Below are 21,357 nucleotides of genomic sequence, written 5' to 3' on the forward strand. Positions count from 1 at the left end.
GTCACTACGTCACAAGGAGATCCGTAAAAAAATTTAGTGGTCTACAACCGACGATCATAAGGCAGCGTGTTATACATATTTGGTTGACAAGCATGGCGGGCAGTGCTCTGGTAAATTTGTAAACAAAGATATTTTTATTGTTTTAAGCTTTTTATATTGCTTAAGGACCGTTCTATTATGTTTTGTTTTAATGCATAACATTTATAATGGTTTATGTTTCGGACGCTGTGTACTTCAGTCTCCAAGAAAATTAATATCTTACAAAATAACTGACAGACAATAAACAAACTGAAACTGTCAAAACTCGGTGAACAAGTGAAGTTCTGTGAAGTCACCAGCAATCGATTCGGTGTTTGATAAGAAATTGCTGTTTGAATATGTTCCATTCCGACTAAAAATTGTTGTTTTAATACAGCGCATGTCTAATCCAAAAACTGAATAACGATTTTGTTAATAAAATCTATACTTCATAATACATTTTTTTTAACAATTTATTTGTCTAAATCGCAGGGTTCGAATTTAGACTTGCATACTCGCAAAATGCGAGCGACATTTACAAATTGCGAGTGACTTTTATTCAAGCTCGAAAAATTCTGCGAGTGGCTTTTTCTAGACCACAAAATGTTAAAAGGAAAGTAGAATAAACATGAACTTAACTCCGCTACTTAGTTGAGTGTAAACTTAAATTTATACTTTAATTAGACAATATTATAAGGGAATAAAGCAAATAATAAAATTGCAAGTTGATTTTTCATTTTGCGAGTTGCCTCAAAATGCACTCGCAAAATTTTGCGAGTGCTCCTCAAAGTTAAATTCGAACCCTGAATCGGAACATGGGTTTTACAAGCAGTGTTTTGATGATAGCTCTTTAATAAAATGTGTGTATCTTTTCAGAAATTCTTTACCCACAAGGTTTGTTACAGTTGAGAAAAAAGAGGTTTTCATTATTAGGCATTTTTAGCACGGACTTATGGTTTATAGGTCCATGGCATTAGTGAATAATAGATAACACTATTTAACATTTTAGATATATAACTTAGTGTTTTAATTTTTGAATATGCTAGTAAATGAAACAAATATGGTAATATTCCCAAATTTTGTAAAATTTTCCTTCCAGGACACCAAGAATGATATAAATTGGTATATCACAAATACCATTGTATTTATCAGTCATGATATTTCAGTGGTTGCAATAAGCACATGCCTGCAAGCTATGCCCTGGTAAAATGCCCTATGGGCTCACTCATATTCTGGTTTTTATATAGGTCTTTATGGATATTTCTAGGCCAATCACCAGTGTAAGAATTAGGTCTGGTTCATCCTAAATACTTATTTGGATGACTGAATAATGTATATATAATTGATTTCCTCAAACTGGCTATAGTTTTATAGCATTAACATACACCTGAATTGCTCAATAGTTGCCAGTGACAATTTTGAGTGTGTGTTTTTCACCTATAGGCAATAGTTAGCTTACTTACTATGTAGAAGAATTCACCAATTAGTCGAAATAGTTACCATACAATATATAATACTTGATGAATGTTGGAAATCTAAAAGTGCCGAATTATGCAATTATCTTAATTCCAGGGATCCTCAGTGGGAAGCAGTGATAAAGTGGTATAATACTGCACAAAATTCTGCCCATTTCAGAAACAGGGCTAAGCATTTGACTGTTAATGCACCTTTTATTTCTGTACTGAGCTTCAACCATCTTGCACAAAGTCTGTGTTACTGATACAAATGTAGTTTGGTTATCATTAAATTTCCTTTAAAGTCCTATTGAGTTTTATTTCCTTCTTTGACTTTATAGCTGTTCTTTTTTTCCGAAACGAAAAAAGGTTGAGTCCTAGTAAACATAAAACATGGCAATTTGTGTTGACCCACTGTTTCTTTTTTCGTTACCCCTTTGAAACCTATATTGAAGTTCTCCAATTTCCCGACTTCTTTTAGCATTAAATGTCTGACTTCATGAAAGTCTAGCATTGTAGTAAAAACTAGTTTGTAGTAAAGATGATTTCAGATTGCTCTTACACATGTAGTTATTCAATAAACAATACAGTGAGTGTGGATTTTGGTTGATATATTTTATGTAAAGATAGGTAATATGTCAGTGATCTTTTTGGTGCAATTTACTGCAGTCTAAAGGCAGTTTCCCCTTGCAAAAAATGTCCATTTTTTTCCTCAAAATTGATGTTTTTTTCCCAATTTGAAAAATGCAGGTTATGCAAATGAATCGATAAAACACTATATTGTGTACTGTATTGCAATAAATTTTATGAAAAATAAACAAAATCTTGACAAGACTAACTCTTGCACTGCAAAATGTATGCATTGAAAGGTGAAAACATGTGTTTTTGCCATTATATTTGCTATTTTGTATTTTTTCTCAATTTTGACCCTTTTTCCCCAATTTGCAAGGCCATGGCAGTAAAATTATTTCCAAAAAATCACTTATGTGTGATATGAACATTTTTTATTATAATAATTTTACCCAACAGGAATTAAAGACTGTTTTGCCTTGTTTAAACTTGCTGAACATTATGAGCATTGAATTTGATTATTTTTATTAGATGGACACTCCATGATCTCAGCCAGTATTCATAAAACATCTTAGTCATTTTCTCACTTTAGTCGTTATCTTAAATTAAGTATTTAACTTATCATATAATATTATAATAATAACTTTATTATTATTTCTGAAATACTGATTTGATTGAAAAAATATATTTTCAAGTTACAAAACCCTTATACTTTTCTTTTGAATTGACATTATGTACACTAAAGGAAATTGACTTAAGTTAAGAAATAAATTCAGATGTTTAACTTTTACGAATAACGGCTCACGTAAGTAATTGCGACATAAAGGGCTTCCATTAAAAATTTGAAACTGGGAGTATGAACTTAATGTCCATCAGTACTGAAAGGTTTTTCACTGAAATTTAGAAGTTTAGGTCTCTCGAATACAGTAATTGTTTCCACTATTTTTCAACTAGTATGTTCAAAATCAAATATTTTACAACTATAATTTGCCAGATTCACAGATTTATATTATAAAAATTTATTTTACTTCAAGACTGATTGAAATTGTGACAATAAAAGTAATATTGACACAAGGTTTTGTTGTTTTGATATTTCAATGATATTGATTTGATATTTCTAAGCTTTTAACTTAGGATGTTTTTGAAGTTTTTGTACTTCCAAGGATTCAGTTTGGAAAGTTTTAACTCATTTCTATGGAGAAATATACTTCCAAACATTCTTTAAAGGAAGCCCTGGACATATATAGAAGTAATAGATTTTCCAGCAGTGACAGTGTTGGCACCACCAGCAAAACTTTGTACAGTATATACTGTTTATCATAAAATATGATGAAACTTGGTGAGATTGTTTTATGGGCATATTTTAGTCTCAATCAAATTGTTAAATCACCTCAGCAACGCAATATACTACAAAGACTTGCTTCATTACATTCATATTTGTGTTGTTGAATTTTACATGTAAACAATTTTCTTCAGATAATTTCTTGTTCAAACTGCCATTAATCTTATATTTCTATTGTTTCAGTATTCCATAATTCACAAGCAGGAAAATGGTAAGTCTTATTGGCTTCAAAGAGTGTACATACATGTACATATTAACTTTTTATGATTTTGTTCAAATAACAATTATAAGTATAGCTCATATTCCATTATATTGAAGGCTTATAATAATCAAGTGGTAAAATAGCCTAGCTAAATTATCTCCTACATATTTTTTGAAATGAAATAAATGTTTCTATTTATGTTTGATTTTCTATTCTATTTTTAGCACAAATTTCTATTTTTGGCATATGAATCTATTTTTAGCTTATGTTCCTCTTTTTAGCTCATGATGACAGTATCTGGAGCTGCGCGATGGGCAGAAGTAACAAAGACAATGTAGAAAACATTGTTACAGGCAGCATAGATGATAAAGTCAAAGTCTGGAAGTGGTAGGCCATTATTTGCTTATAAGCCACTAGGCGACTATAAATAAAATTGCTAGATCTTCATCCCCGCCCACCCCCTAATTTTTTTCACTGCTCCTTATATATTGCCTCAAATAAAAATAGCTTACTGAGCTCTGTATTTGCATATTGCTCCTGCACTGTCCAGGAACAGTGTTTATTCATTCCAGCAGGTGCTGATGTAAACATTCACCATTAAAAAGGGAGTATTGTTATGATGATGTTCGTAGCTCATTTAGAAACACATGTTTATGGTCGCTTATGTAATAAGAAAAAGCAAAATAACAGAGGGTGAATTAGTCGTCTAAGAAAAATGAAAAAAAAATGTAACCCCCCTCCCCAATTTAAAGCAACAAATGGATGACAATCTAGCATAATTTATGTTCTCTTATAAATAAGCTCTTTTATTTATTTAAGAGAAAACAAGTTTGAGTTATCATCATAGCCATGGTATCTTTGGTGTAGTGTTGCAAAACCTTGGTCAAATCGCTAAAACTGTAAAAAATGATTTTGGTATGAAACTTGGTACACATTTTGCCAATTATACACTTGTGCATATGGTAAACTCATAAATCTGGTTTTTATAACTGTTGAGTTATGCCTCCTTTTGACTGTAAAAGCAACAGAGTCAAGCATATGCGTAAACTTTTATGTTAATTTGATTTGACAATGACCCATATATTTCCATTCTTGAATTTTTGCTTGCAGATTTTTTTAGGAAAGTCATTAGTCTTCATAAGTCTCATTTTTCCAGTATTGTTTCATCATTCCATCACTCACAAACAGCTGAATGATCAAATTTCCAAAACTTAGTGTTTGCTTTATGGATTTAAAATCCATGACTTAACACATCCCCCACCACTTACTGAGGGTTGACATATTGTGACCAAACTTGGTATGTAGGAAGTGTTTATGGAGGGCTCCCATAGGGTTGCATTTGGAGCCCCTAGGGTCAAGGTCACTGTTTGTTAAAATAGAGAAACTGAATCTCACAACAAAGCCTGAAGTTCTTCTGTCAATCAATGAAAACCTGGTTTCGTCGCATTGTTGCATTCTTTTTCACTTTTTCACTTTTTAATTTGTCATTTTTAGGTTTAAGCTTTAACTCAAGATTTTTGTAATAGAACACAAAAATTCAACAGAGTCCATGTGGAGTTGAAAATCATACTAGAATGTACCAGATTTTTATGAAAATCAGTTTGTGAAACATACCTGGAATAATGTTTGATTTACATGCTTAGTTCATGTTTAGTAAAAAAGTAACTTAAAGAGTGTGTAATGACTAATATTTTGCGAATATTAACAGTTAAAACACAAGTATAAAACATGGATATGAAAAGGAAAGCTCATTTAAACTGAAAAACTCCTTGCAGTTCTGGATTTGACATTATTGACTGTAACTATTTTGTATAATAATTTTTATAAGGTTATACAGGGGAGGAAACTCAGATATACAGTACATAAATAATTCAATGCGATTTTCTCCCTTCTGTACTGCTCCAACCGTGAAATTAGCTTAATGGTGAGTGTGTAAGTGAGTGGATTGGTGGGTGGGTGCTCAGCAGCCGGCGAGCCAGTGAGCGAGTATTTAATAGAAGTAATCATACCTCAAACTCAGGCATATATTACATCATTTTTGTATTAATTTCTAAGACAAAACAGCATTTAGTCGAGCGCTGTCCTAGGACAGCTTTTCTTTGTTTGAAAGTTTGTGCCTTTGGGTCATATGTGTGAATATTGAAGTATCCAAGTATATCAAAATAAAGCAGGACAACTCTGAAACAATTGTTTACATTTGCAGGGTGGATGAAAAGTTGGAGTTACGGCACCTGTTAGAAGGTCACCAGCTAGGTGTCGTCTCCGTGGATATCAACGGAGAAGGAACATGTATCCTTTAAAGTGTCACCCTTATTCAAAATCAATACATACACATATATAACAAACATAAATTTTGACTGATAAACCTTAAACTACTTACTGAATAAAGCATTTATGGAAAATATTTACTACTGACAACAAGATTGTAACCGTGAATTTAATAGCAGAAAACGCAAAAATATTAAATGATTGGTGAGTGCTAAAAGATTTACTGTAGTCTACTATAGCTCATAAGGTAGAAATAGCATGTTTATGCTTTTTATGCCCCCACAAAGTGGCGGCATATAGGGTTGCCCTTGTCCGTACGTACGTACGTACGTCTGTCTGTCTGTCTGTATGTACGTACGTCCCGAAGATTGTTTCCGATCTAATTCTTGTTCAAATTAAACTCGGTATCCTTCATAAGAACCATTGTTTTTGACATTCATCCATCCTTCTTGGAATATTAAAACAATATTATTTTTAATTGTGGTGAATCTTATTTGTGAGTAAGAGTGCATCTTTTAAGTCAAACTTCAAAGAACTGTGAAAGAATTATCATTTGTTTGTGCTTCTGAAGGGTGGCATATAGTAATCTGTCAATCTGTCAATCCATCTATCCCAACATTCTTGTCAATTTATATTTATTTTATTGATTTTGAGGCAAGTGGGTCAAAAACTCTGAACACCTGATAGATGAAAGAGCAAGTAATTAAATATAAAAGGAGTTTGGAACTTTATTTTGGTCCATATGGTTTCATTCAAACAAATTCATTTTTGTTGATTTAGAATTCAAAGGTACTTTCCAATGTTAAAATTTTTAAAGTCTTGCATTTGGTCCTTATATATTTGAACACATTAGTCATGGAAGTGTCAGAAAATTATTTATTCTCTGTGTTTAAAATATGTGCCCTGATCTATGCATGGAAAAATTCTGAATGTGAAATTCACTTCAGTGAGTAAAAGAATGTGCCAAAGTGGGTATGTGACTTCATTGACATTTGTATACAAGTAAGCCTTAACACAATAACAGTGGCAGCTTCTAGCAGTCTTGACAGCCATGTGAGAGTCTGGGACCTGGAGACTGGAAAATGTGCCAAAAGTATAGATGCTGGACCAGGTAAAACATTGTGTTCATAGTGTTTTGCCCATAGGTGTAGCCAAATGGTTCTGGCCCCTATTTCACGAACATACTTAAGGCAAATCTTAATCTCGGTCTCAACTCGATTTACCACATAAAATTTTTTTTTTTTAAATAATACATGTTTTTTACACCATTTGAAACCACCTTCTATCATTGGATATGTTGATTAAAACTTTTGGTCTAGATTCCTAGGGAAAAATATTCTACACCCAATAAGGTACTTGAGTACAATTTATTGTATTTTAACAATTACTCAAGTATATTTTTTGCTCTAGAATATGTTTATGGTGAAATGAAATGAGATTGAGATTTGACTATTTTTGTGATATTTGGGCCTGATGTAACTAGTACAAAAGTCGACAGTTATTTAAAGCTGCACTCTCACAGTTTCTTTGTCGGTGGCAGCGGGGTTGGAGGCAGTGGCGGTGGTCACGTCACCTTTTCACTTGTCAGGGGCATATATCTCATAAACTACTAGTGGTTAGTCAACTTGAAAATTCATATGTAGATAGATCTCATCGAGGGCAAGACTGCAGAGCACTAGAACTGTTACACTTGCTTCCATATTTTCAGAGTTATTGCCTTAGCCTTTGTTAATTTTCATACTTTCAGTTTTGTCTGGGGCATATCTTGTAGAATATTTATAAGAGTTATCAACTTGAAACTTCATATATGTAGATAGATCACATGGAGGGCAAGTGCAGTGCACATGAACAGTAACTCCTGCTTTCTTAGTTTTAGAGTAATTGCCCTTCGTTAATGTTCATGCTTAAAGTTTTGTCCGGGACATCAATTTTTGAACGTAAATATAAAAATCTACGATATTATTAGTTGTCAGCAGTCTTATATAACTGGTTTTTATGCATTTTCGAAAACATCAGCTCGTTCCAAGACAAAAAATAAAAAAGTTGTCAAAACGTTCAATCTGTGAGAGTGCAGTTTTAAAGATGAAAAACTTAGATGTAAATGGCCAATAAAAAACAATTCAAGTTTATCCGAGTACTCAAGTACATGATCAGAAGAACCAATATAACGATGAACCATGTACCAGGTATATAAACATGTCTCTTCCGAAAAACAATTCAAATTTTTCTGAGTACTCGAGTACACAATCAGAAGATTTTCCTTGATGAAAATGACCAATATAACGATGACCCACGTACACCGGATACATGAACATGTCTCTTCCGAAAACCAATTCAAATTTTTACGAGTACTCGAGTATTAGGTCAGAAGATTTTCTGAGTGCATGTACTAATTCTACTAGTTGTGCAGCCATCCTTAGAATTTTCTACTAGAATCATCTATTGAAATGACCCTCAATAGTGCTAACCACGACACTATGTAGACATGGGATTGATTTACATTAACAACAGGTGTTCTATGATAATATAACCTTTACAATATTAATGAATTTGTTTTAATTTGTACAGTTGACAAGAAACAAAGGCTTGCAGGTTGTGAAATTAATATCTCCTACTGTGTCCACAGTCTTGAGATGTTTTCATTTCTGCATTCTTATAAACCATTTTATTGTTTCTGTTAGGCCACCATTTTTTTTTGTTGGTTGACATTTTTTTTGACAGAAATTTCCACTGGGTGGTTGATAACCCCCCCCCCCCCCCAAAAAAAAAAAATAAAATAAAAAAATAGATAAAGGTATGTTTTATATTGTTTTAATATAGCATTTTTGGAGAAGGTAAACAATATTTTAACAACTGTATATGACAACAACTTAACACTTAGTAAGGCCAAACAAAGAGAAAAGATTTCGTTAAGGTTACATCCTTTTCAAAAACTGGTAAGGTAAGGTAGGCTTTTTATTTTTTGTTTTTATTAGGCTTTATATAAGAATGTTATTTCTATCACTGGAGTATGGTGTTAAAGGGGCTGTACACCAGATTGGCACCAAAAAAAGTTTTTTTCTGAAACGATTCTCAGGACAATTTTTTAATAAAATGTTTTACTCTTTGATATCATAATTGTAAAAAAACACACCAAAAAAAAATTTGAGTCCGAGACAGGGTTCGAACCTGTGTCGCCAAAATTGCAGTCCAGTGTTGTATCCACTGTGCTACGAAGGCTTACCCATCAAAGAGTGGAATATTTAAGCTATATACCTAACGTGGTAATATCACTTGATAATATCGACTAGCCAATCACGCATAAGGAATGAATTTTACTAGGTAGACATACCTAGTAAAAAAAATTTAATGGAAAAATATGAGAAAAATGCGAAAAAGAAATTAATTGTAAACTATGTAGTACTTCAGTTAGTAAGTTTCAATGCATTGTACACATTGATACCAAGTTTATGTCAGTTTTCGACAGTTTTCTTCTTTTTTTTTGCTCTTTCATCATACGGAGTACAGCCCCTTTAAAGTGATCTCCTGTATAAGTGTTCAATGTTTTAAAATTCTTTTTTTAATGGTTTAATGGCGAAAAAATTACATTGGTTTGGGTAACCCGACCCAACTAAGTAAGCGCTGACCCTACCGTTTTTATAGTCAGTTGTTAAAAACAAAAAGTGTGTGTTTTAATATGTAGTTGAAGACTTTTAAAGCTTTATACTATTACAGAAGATTAATTTACACCATTCTCCAATGATGACAAGTTCTTCAATTAAAGCTTAAAAAAGGCTTACATAACCTACCTGTTTTTAAAAAGGATGTAACCCTAACTAAATCATTTCTTTCTTGCTCAATCAAGATTATTTTTTCAGTGGATGCATGGACAGTTGCCTTTTCTCCCGATTCCCGGTTCCTGGCGTCAGGTAGCCACCATGGTAAAATCAACTTGTTTGGAGTAGACTCTGGCAGAAAAGAATCGTCCTTGGATACCAGGGGAAAACTAACACTCAGTATTGCATATGTAAGTTTGGTGAAAACTAACATTAAGTGTTGCATACCAGTATATGAAGTATTGTTTATGTGTAGGTCTAGGCAAACTACTCTCAGTATTGCATATCAATGGCCTCACTTCAAAAAGCTACATTTCTTCTGTAATGGAGTTTTTACATCACTTTAATAAATCATACAGGCGAGCCGCATCTAACTTGAAAATTCCGAGTAAATAGTCCAATGAGAAAATGGTGTTGTATCATGTGATCAAAATGTTGAGCAATGATTGGACATCTCACATAGAAGCAAAAATGCCGATCCTTCAAAAATTGTTACTACAAAAATTGTGACTTAGGCATTTTTTTTTAAAAATGTGTGATCCAATTACCCAGATTTAATCCTAAATACATTGCTACTGAAAACATGGCATTTTATAGCTTCGACATTTGGAAGTGAGGCCATCGATATGAAAGTTTGGTGGAAAAATTACCGTAAATATTGCATAAAAATTAGATAAAGTATTGTTTATGTAGGTTCCAGGAAAATTTATACTCAGTATTGCATATGATGTGGGGAAGATTTACAAATAGTAGTAAGTATAGAATTTGAAGGTCCAGTGAAAACTTACAATTTGAATTAGTAAGTTAGCATAGTTACAGCGCCTGCATGGGTAAAGGCCCAGTCATTGAAATTGGACTTTCGGATGAACAAGCCCGAATTCTTATACTAGTGCTTGGCGTCAAAGTTTTGAACAAGCCCTGCTAAATAAAATTCAGAATTTTAACAAGCCTGAAAAAAACTTATCAGTGCAGGGCTTGCGGGCTTGTGTTAATTTCGGCCACTGAAGACCTCCATGTAGTAATGGCCCCTATAGAGATTAAAGGCCCCTCGTATAGTCAATGGCCCAAAACATAGTAAATGGCACCCGGGCAGTAAATGGCCTCGACATGGTCAATGACACCCGCTTGGTTAATAAATCCGACATAGTTATTTGCTGTAGAACTGCTATTAGCCCCAACATAATAAATGACTACCCCCCCCCCCCCCCCCCCCCCCAGGAATGTCTTGTCATACCAAAAACACAGAATTTGAAATAAAAACCGAAGGGGTGAAGGGGTTGATATGCTGTCCATTAACAATCCGTGTAATCCTATCCTTGTTTGTCCTATTTGAAAGGCAGTTTTAATGGGGTAATAAAACATAGTTGGAGTACTTGTGTAATGTCTTTTTTGCTTAATTAATTGAGGTTAACATTCATTAATTATTTCAGAGCCCAGATGGCAAGTTTATAGCCTGTGGAGCTATTGATGGCATTGTAAACGTGTTTGATATCGCTACAGGGAAACTCATACACACTTTGGAAGGTGAGTGGTTGTAAACATGTTTGATATCGCGACAGTGAAACTTATACACACTTTGGAAGGTGAGTGGTTGTAAACGTGTCTGATATCACTACAGTGAAACTCATACAGACTTTGGAAGGTGAGTGGTTGTAAACGTGTCTGATATCACTACAGTGAAACTCATACAGACTTTGGAAGGTGAGTGGTTGTAAACGTGTCTGATATCACTACAGGGAAACTCATACAGACTTTGGAAGGTGAGTGGTTGTAAACGTGTCTGATATCACTACAGGGAAACTCATACAGACTTTGGAAGGTGAGTGGTTGTAAACGTGTCTGATATCACTACAGGGAAACTCATACAGACTTTGGAAGGTGAGTGGTTGTAAACGTGTCTGATATCACTACAGTGAAACTCATACAGACTTTGGAAGGTGAGTGGTTGTAAACGTGTCTGATATCACTACAGTGAAACTCATACAGACTTTGGAAGGTGAGTGGTTGTAAACGTGTCTGATATCACTACAGGGAAACTCATACAGACTTTGGAAGGTGAGTGGTTGTAAACGTGTCTGATATCACTACAGGGAAACTCATACAGACTTTGGAAGGTGAGTGGTTGTAAACGTGTCTGATATCACTACAGTGAAACTCATACAGACTTTGGAAGGTGAGTGGTTGTAAACGTGTCTGATATCACTACAGGGAAACTCATACAGACTTTGGAAGGTGAGTGGTTGTAAACGTGTCTGATATCACTACAGTGAAACTCATACAGACTTTGGAAGGTGAGTGGTTGTAAACGTGTCTGATATCACTACAGGGAAACTCATACAGACTTTGGAAGGTGAGTGGTTGTAAACGTGTCTGATATCACTACAGGGAAACTCATACAGACTTTGGAAGGTGAGTGGTTGTAAACGTGTCTGATATCACTACAGGGAAACTCATACAGACTTTGGAAGGTGAGTGGTTGTAAACGTGTCTGATATCACTACAGTGAAACTCATACAGACTTTGGAAGGTGAGTGGTTGTAAACGTGTCTGATATCACTACAGGGAAACTCATACAGACTTTGGAAGGTGAGTGGTTGTAAACGTGTCTGATATCATAACAGCAGGCTTTCAATTGGGCCCTTCTTTTCCTACTTTTTCCTTTCCTTTTTGTAAGGCTCCTTCTTTTCCCTACTCTTTCTTGAAAATGACATACTATCCCTACTTTTTGATAAAAATAGTTCCAGAAATAGTAGAAAGTTTTAACTAAATGCATTGAATGAAATAATCCTAATATTGATTTTAATAAGAAGCCCTTTCTAGCTTTTTTGTAAGATAAGTTTAAGCAGTAGGTCCCCAGTGCTGCAAGAGGGGTTCTAGGATGATCTAGGTTCATGTTTACAAGTCAAGAGACACCCATTTAAGGTTCATCTCCTCGTTCTGTGTCTGAATTCCTCTTGAAACGCTGGTTTCTAAGCATTTAGATAAATACATGTACATCATAATTGGTGAATAGGTTTAATAGTCATTTATTTGCATGCAGAAGGTAAGTAATGAGCCCTACTATCCCTTCTTTTTGCTCTAAATATCCCTATTTTACCCTACTTTTTGCTCTAAATATCCCTATTTTACCCTACTTTTTGCTCTAAATATCCCTATTTTACCCTACTTCTTCCCAAAAATCCTCCTACTTTTATCCCTTCTATTTTGTTATTGGTCACTTGAAAGCTTGTAACAGGGAAACTGTGTGACTATTAATCAGGGATGTGATTTATCCGTGGATTCGCGGAATTGCGGGGATCTAATGGCCCCAGGGATCCCCCCCCCCAAAAAAAAAGAAAGAAATTAGCTTAAAATTTATTTGTTTTGGTTGCTTTTGGTAGTTACAGTTAATATTCCTGTTTGCTTCAAATTTGAAGTCAAGAGAGCACTCAAGAGAGCTTCTAAAGAGCTAGTTTTTCTTCTACGACAGTGTGCTTTTAACCCCAAGAGCACCCCGTAGAACCCATGGCCGAAATGGTGTCAGCCCTCCAGCTGCCAGGTCAATCACATCCCTGTTAATGGACACACTAGTCTAATTCAGCAAAATTGGCAGTGTACACCGGTGACTGACATACCATCAAGGACATTATGACCCTGTTGTTTATACCTAGGATTGTGAACCATCAATGTTATCTGATTGACAGCTTTTGTTAAACAAAGAAAACTGTTAAAGTGTTCTTGCAAACTGTGGAAGGTAGGGATGATACATCAAATGATATTTCGCGCATGTATTTCAATTTGATAGCATTTATTAACAGAACTACAATACAATAGTAGCCAATATTAGCTGAGGATGGGGCTGAGGCCAAAAAAAAGTACATTGGTTTGCTTAGCCAACCCTATCTAAGTTTTTATAGAAAAATACAAACAAACAAAAAATCTTTTTTCAAGTGTGTATTTTTATATGTTGTTTAAGATCTTAAAGCTTCACTCTCACAGAAATACCAGTTTTACAACTCTTTTTTTTGTCTTTGAATGAGCAAATTTTTGCATAAATGTCTGCAAACCAATGATATAAAATTGCTGTCAAAAATCAGATCGTAGATTATCATATTTCCGTTCGAAAATTAATGTTTTATGGCTTAAACTGTCAGTAACGTTTTAAGAAAAATGCATAATACATCATATTTTGAACTTACATATAAAAATCTGTGATCTGATTTTTTGTTAGCAGTCTTAAATAACTTGTTAACATGGAATTTCGCAGAAATTGGTTCGTTCCAAGACAAAAAATAAAAAAAAAACTATCAAAGCTTTCAATCTGTGAGAGTGCAGCTTTAAAAGCTTTAATGAAAAAACTCTTTTTTAAGTGCATGTTTTAAATGGATTTAAAATTAATACATGCATATATGTATAAAAAAACATAAATTTTAAGCGCTTAATCTTTAAATACTTAGCCTTACTTAATATGCATTATGGAAAAAATTAATTACTGATAACAAAATTGTAACCGAGTTATTAATAGCTGACATCGCACAAATATTAAATGACTGGTGAGTCCTAAATGATTTACAGTGATAAATTATTGTCTCATAAGGTAGAAATACTGTGTTTTATACACTTTTCTTTCAAATTAAACATGTTATCCTTCATGAGAACCATTGTTTTCGATTATTATTCATCCTTTACGATATATCTAAACAATTGTATGAATTGTGGTACATCTAATGTGGGAGTTAGAGTGCAACTTTAATATGTAGTTTTAAAACTTTATATAAAAGATAACTTAAAGATGCACTCTTACTCCCAAAAAAAGATAATCCACAATTAATACCATTGTTTCAATATACCAAAGAGGATGAACAAATATTGAAAACAATGGTTTTTATGAAGGATACTGTTTTTCTTTTGAAAGAATGGTGCAGAAAACACGGCATTTCTACCTTATGAGACAATAGTAGTTAACAATAAATCTTTCAGCACTCGCCAATCATTTAATATTTTTATGTTTTCAGCTATTGAATGCACAGTTACAATCTTGTTATCAGTGATTTATATTTTTCATAAATGCATTAGTTAGTAAGTAGTTTTAGGTTTATAACTCAAAATTTATGTCTTAATACATGTGTAAGTATTGATATTGTATAAGAGTGTCACTTTAAACACCATTCTCCAACAATGACAATCATGTTGCATCATAAATCTAAATAATGTTTATTAATAGCCTACCTGCATGAACCCTACCTCTTTTTGAAAATGATGTTGCCCTAATCTGAGTCTGAGTTAAGCATTATGGATCATACTATAAATCACACTCTAGATCATACTATAGGTCAAACTATATATTATACTTTTGATCATACTATATATCATACTCTTAGTCTATATCATACTATATATATATGATACTCTTTATCATACTATATATCATACTATATATATATGATACTCTTTATCATACTATATATCATACTATATATCATACTATATATCATACTATATATATTTGATACTCTTTATCATACTATATATCATACTCTAGATTATACTGTAGATCATATTAAGTATTTGACAAATTTCATTTCTTGCTTATTTCAGATAGGTCATGAAATCGATTTGAAATAATTTTTTATTGCATTTTTACTCCTGCTGTTTTTACCAACCTTTTTGTGAAAAGGGCCTGCTTACCAGACCATGCTCAGCCATTCAGATCACTTTATTTTTTCTTCAGGGCTTGCTAAGCCGATCAGATCACTTTATTTTATCTCCAGGTCATGCTTAGCCAATCAGATCACTTTATTTTATCTTCAGGTCATGGTAAGCTGATCAGATCACTTTTTTTATCATCAGGGTATGCTTAGCCAATCAGATTTCTTTTTTTATATTCAGGTCTTGCTAAGCCAATCAGATCACTTTATTTTATCTTCAGGTCATGCTAAGCCAATCAGATCGCTCTGTTTTTCCCCTGACTCCCAGCTGTTGGTTACCGGCTCAGATGACAACCAAATAAAGATTTATGATGTGTAAGTATTTTTTGCATCCCTTGATTTTTGGCGCTTTTTTAATAATATGGATCTTCATGATAAAAGTTTGCTTAATTTCCACTGAATTATGATTCCTGGATTCCTTAATGCAGTAACTTTATTACCAAACCCAATATGGACTGACCTTTCCGTACTCCTATCCTATTTAGTAATGAACTTGATACCAAATCCAATTTGGACTGACCTTTCTTTACTGCCACTCACAGGTCATTTATTGATAAACTTAATAATATAAACCCAATATGGACATACCTGGTTATTAAAGGGGGCTGTCTCACGTATGATAAAATAGCAAAAAAAAAGAAAATTGTTGAAAACTGACATAAATTTGACATCGATGTGTACAATGCATTGGAACTTACTCATTGAAGTACCACATAGTTTACAATTTATTTAAGTTTAGCAGTTATTTCGTATTTTTCCATTAAAAAAGATTACTGGGTATGTCTACCAGGTAGAATTCATTCCTTATGCATGATTGGCTAGTCGGTGTTATCATGTGATATTACCGAGGTAGGTGTATAGCTTAATTATGTCACCCGATTAGTATAAGCCTTTGTAGCTCAGTGAGTAAGACGCTGGACTTCAATTTTAGCGATGCGGGTTTGAACCCGGTCTCCGACACAATTTTTTTTTTACATTTTGGTACTTTTTTTTACAATTATTATATCAAAGCGTAACACATTCTTTTAGATAATTGTCCTGAGATTCGTTATAGAAAAAAAACTTTTTTTGGTGCCAATCTGTGACACAGTCCCTTTAATGTTATCTTTGCCAGTTGCCTTTGTTACTTCAATTTAATGAGTCAAGTTGATTTTAAATAGTATGCCTTTTTTGTTTGTAACTTTTGTTAAAAACATGTTACATTTTAAATCAAAATCAAAATCTTCAGAAAAAAGAAATAATTCTTTTTTATGAACATAGATCTTCAATATTTAACATTAAGTACGAGAATTGTCTCTAAACTTTCCATAAAAAAACACCATACAAAATCTGAGTTTGAATAACTGCTTTTAATTCTTTCCAGAAAATGTTTTATAACCGCTGAGGTTAGTTTTACAAATTTCAAATCAAGTGATGTAGAAGAAACTGAAAAATTGTGTGCACTTCTATAATGCGTACTTTGATTTTTTCACGTGGGTTGGTCCTTGTTTTTTTGCTTGGATTGTACTTTAACTTTTTACGTGGGTTGGTGTATTTTTTATATTCTTAGGTTGATTAACTGTTAATATGTATATACTGACTTGTTTATATCATGGACGTTTGTTAAGACCACATGCCATGCCAGCTGGACTGTCGACATAATCAGATTTTTTACATGTGTTGTACTTTATCTTTTTATGTGAGTAATAGTTCAGTTTTTATGCAATTTATGACTTGTTGATATTATGGACATTTTTTTGAAAGACCACATGCCTTGAACTAGCAGTACTTTATCCTGCCATGCTTCTTGAATGCTTAGTGTTGCTTTCTCACTGAATAATACCCATTTTGTTATGTACATTTCAGGCTACATGCTAATCTAGCGGGGACATTATCCGGCCATGCCTCCTGGGTGCTCAGTGTAGCTTTCTCCCCGGATAATACACATTTCGTCTCCAGGTAATTCGCTCAGACAGTTTTTGTTTCGAATGCCTGTCATCTTAATATTAAATTTACAACTATAAAACAAGGTACCCGGTACTTCAAAATCATATTTATCTTATTGGTCGCTGTAAGTCAGAGGGAGGCACCGTTGGTAGAAACCAGTGGTCCTTGGGTGGTCCTCTTCCAAATTCCTTCAATAAAAGTGGTCCCATGGCAACCAAAAGTAAAAACTTTGAAAATCCTTTTCTCAGAAACCTCTGGCACAATTTCATTATAATTTTGCAGAAAAGTTCCTTAGATGGCCCTGTATCAAAATCCTTCATAAAAAATAACAGTGGCAGAAATCAGTAATTGCTGAGAAAAATAATGATGATGACCACAAACCAAACACAGGTGTCCTGACTGAGAATTCAAATCCTGGTTGGCCCTAAGAAAAATATATATTTTGTTCAGATTACCCAGCCCTACATATGAAATGCCAACCGTATCGTTTTTATATTTATGAATTTTTATTTTTATTACTGTCTGTGTTTTAATTTAAGGATTGAATTGCGGGGTTGATCTCATTATCGGGGTATGAACGCAATTGGGGTGGTTAAGGACTCCACGCGTACTTTGACCAACCCAATTGCGTTCATATCCCCGTTAATGACATCAACCCCGCAATTCATTCCTTATATTTACACCAATAGTTCATTATTTCATTTAAGAATTGTTAAAAAATTTCTTCATTTCATTTAAGAAAACCTTAAAGTAATCCGTTCTTACCCATTCTGTAAATAGAACGACCCGACTATAACCGGAAACATTGTTTTCAAATGACGTCACAATAACGTGGGAAAAGCACTGGAAATCACTTTAAAAAGTAAAATTGAAACACTTCTGGTACCATTATATTTAAAATATAATAAACTAACACTTTTAAAAATGTTGATCTATATTTTACGGGACCTGCAGACACAATACAAACAATAACAAGATCAATAGTTTTCATGTGTATTGTTATGCAATGAATTACGATCCGAACATATCCGAAGATGTTGCGTTCATCGATTGGAGGAGACCAGCATGTGCACCCTTCTGCCTTCTTAAATGCTTAAAGCTTCACTCTCACAGATATACCGTGTTTACAACTTTTTTTATTTTTTGCCTTGGAAAAAGCAAATTTTTGCATTAATATTGGGAAAACAACGATAAAAGATTGCTGACAAAAAAAAGATCAGATCGGCGAATTTCATATTTCAGGTCAAAAATTAATGTTTTATGGCTTAAACCGTTACTAACGGTGTAAGAAAAATGCATAAAACATCATTTTTTGAACTTAAATATAAAAATCTGTATTTTAATTTTTGTCAGCAGTCTTATATAACTGGTTTCAATGCATTTTCGCAAAAATCGGCTCGTTCCAAGACAAAACATAAAACAGATGTCAAAACTTTCAATCTGTGAGAGTGCAGCTTCAAGATAATCAATATCTCTCTCTCTCTCTTTTTTATTAAAACTTCTATTATGATTTTAAATACATACAAATGTAAACAAACTTCCTATCATTTTCTTTCAAATTCATAATGTTCAAAGGGCATTCAGCCCAATACAAATGTGACCTTTTTTACCCAAAGCACCCTATTCTGCAGCACCCTTTTTCATAATCGTCTAAAACCCCATGTTTTCAAGACAACTAATTAAAATGTCTTTACTTATATTCCAACGTTTGATTTCAGTTCGTCGGACAAGAGTGTGAAAATCTGGAATGCGGGAACAAGACAATGCGTACACACATTCTACGATCACACCGACCAGGTAGTTTCATTTTAGGCACATTTAGTTTAAATTTGTAACTTTATTACAGTAGCACTGGAAACAAGTTATTACAATATTACATGATTCCCTCTTGTTGGCACAATGTTACCTGAGTGTCTTTTTTTTATGACGAAATTAGAAAACTGACAACAAAACCACTTGCCCGCAGGGACTCATACACAAACATACAGGAAGGATAACTTAACCTTTAAGCCTTTTTTTGGAAAGCATTACTATGGCTATTCAAAATCTGGGACTTTAAAGAAAAGTTTTGAGCATATATCAACATCTTATGCACCAGTCAATTGTAACCACGGCCCCCTCCCCCCAGGTCCGGGGGTATACAGGGGATAGCCGGGGAAATGGGCCGTGTTTTTATCTTTCAGGTGGCCCCGCACTGCCGGGTGAATGCGGTGGTTTTGTCTTCGCGCAAAATATAAACCCTAGTTCAACATTTTTATTTGAGTCAATAAAAAAGTTTAGGGGCTGCGAAAAAAAGAGGGGTCGGGCGAGGATTAAATTCTAGCAATTAATTGATAGTCTCCTAACAGACGTTTTTGTTACTTTTTTCAGGTTTGGGGCGCGCGGTACAACCAGGCAGGCACCAGAATAGTGTCAGTGTCAGACGACAGAGCTGTACATATATATGACATACCTCAGTGATGAATATGATGTACTTGTTCAATTGTAACTTAATTCCAAGAGCAGTGGAAATAATAGTGTTAACATATGACATGGCAATCTTGACATATTTGAGTGGTGGAAATAAATTTCATGTTGAATTATAACTTATTTCAAAAGCAGTGGAAATAATAGTGTGAATGGATAAACAGACAATGTGATGACATATCTCAGTGCTGAAAATATTATGTTGGTTAAAAGGTACCATAACTACTAGAGCAGTGGAAATAAAAGTGTAAAGGGCTGACCAAGCGCTCTTGAAAAGTGCTAAAAATAAACTACTTGTTAAATTGTAAATGAACATCTATAGTAGTGGAAATAAGAGTTTGAATGTATGACAAGGCAAATTTTACATACCTTAATGATGAAAATAAAGTTCTTGTTGAATTGTAATTTAATTCCTTTAGCAGTGGAAAAAATAGTGTGAATGGATACACAGACAATGTGATGACATATCGCAGTGCTGAAAATAAAGTACTTAAATCGTTAATAAGTAGTTAAATTGTAACTTAATTCCTAGAGCAGTGGAAGAAATAGTGTAAATGGTATGACCAGGCAGCCTTGACATATTTATACCCCCGGCAAACGAAGTTTGAAGGGGGTATATTGGAGTCACCCTGTGGTCTGTCGGTCCGTCGGTTTGTCGGCGGTCTGTTGCAATTTACCTTGTCCGGAGCATAACTTAAAAACTACTGGATGGAATTGGAATAAACTTCATACAATGGTAGAGCATAATGAGAGAAAGTGCAGTGTACAATAACCATAACTCTATTCTTGCCTATTACTGAGTTATTGCCCTTTGTTTCTTTTTTTTGTCTGGAGTATAACTTGAAAAGTACTGGATGGAATTGATTGGAACTTCATACAATGGTAAAGCACAATGAGAGGAAGTGCAGTGTTCAAGAACCATAACTCTACTTTAGCTAATTACTGAGTTATTGCCCTTTATTTGTTTTTTGCTGTCATTTTTTTCCAGACATTAACTTGCAAACTACTTGATGGAATTTATTAAAACTTAATACAAGACCTCTGTGAGATGTCCAATCTTTGCTTGACATTTTCATCACATGATGCAACACCATTTTCTCATTCGACTATTTACTCGGCATTTTGCAATTAGATGCGGCTCCCCTTTATGACTTTAGTAATTTAAAAATTCCATTTGATGTGAGGTCATGGATATGTCAATAACGAAAAAAATATACTTGTTAAATAATATCTTTAGGTACAATACAGGGATGTGATTAGTCCGCGGATTCGCGGAATTACGCGGATCTAATGGCCCCAGAGACCCCCCCCCCCCCCCAAAAAAAAAATATAAATAAAAAAATATATATATATATATATATATATTTTTTTTTTTTTTTTTTTTTTTCCTGAAAAAAACAACGTTGCTTTCAGTTGTTTAAGTTGATATTCCAGTTTGCTTCAAATTTAAAGTTAGGGGAGCCCTCAAAAGAGCTTCAAAAAAGCCATTTTTTCTTCTACAGCAGTGTGCTTTTGACCCCTGAAGAGCGCCCCATAAACCCATGGCTGAAAATGTTTCAGCCCTCCAGCTGCCTGGTCAATCACATCCCTGTAGAATAGCGGTTGATAA

At 33.9% G+C, this 21,357-nt stretch overlaps 1 protein-coding gene across 3 annotated transcripts; it reads left to right on the top strand.

Moving 5' to 3' along the window:
- Positions 1-54: 54 nt before the first annotated feature.
- Positions 55-21,049, top strand: LOC128221166 (SKI8 subunit of superkiller complex protein-like). 3 transcript variants are annotated; one of them, XM_052929640.1, is made up of 12 exons: positions 94-110; positions 895-912; positions 3,568-3,595; positions 3,868-3,973; positions 5,790-5,875; positions 6,879-6,965; positions 9,712-9,860; positions 11,100-11,193; positions 15,578-15,671; positions 17,202-17,294; positions 19,001-19,079; positions 19,653-21,049. In XM_052929640.1, the coding sequence occupies exons 4-12, from the start codon at positions 3,897-3,899 to the stop codon at positions 19,740-19,742; spliced, it is 849 nt and encodes a 282-aa protein (XP_052785600.1). In that variant the 5' UTR covers positions 94-110; positions 895-912; positions 3,568-3,595; positions 3,868-3,896; the 3' UTR covers positions 19,743-21,049. The 3 variants fall into 3 exon arrangements, with proteins under 3 accessions (XP_052785599.1, XP_052785600.1, XP_052785601.1); XM_052929641.1 differs by lacking the exon at positions 895-912 and adding an exon at positions 1,591-1,620; XM_052929639.1 differs by lacking the exon at positions 895-912 and having other exon boundaries at positions 55-110.
- The last annotated feature ends 308 nt before the right edge of the window (positions 21,050-21,357 follow it).

Source organism: Mya arenaria, chromosome 16 (assembly GCF_026914265.1).
Source record: "Mya arenaria isolate MELC-2E11 chromosome 16, ASM2691426v1".
NCBI classification, from domain to species: domain Eukaryota; kingdom Metazoa; phylum Mollusca; class Bivalvia; order Myida; family Myidae; genus Mya; species Mya arenaria.

What these genes read in the sequence shown, in the direction of transcription:
- LOC128221166 (XM_052929639.1), top strand. An exon ending in ACTCATACACACTTTGGAAG is followed by an intron (nt 11,194 to 15,577) that starts GTGAGTGGTTGT and finishes TTTTATCTTCAG; the next exon opens with GTCATGCTAAGCCAATCAGA. An exon ending in TCTACGATCACACCGACCAG is followed by an intron (nt 19,080 to 19,652) that starts GTAGTTTCATTT and finishes TACTTTTTTCAG; the next exon opens with GTTTGGGGCGCGCGGTACAA.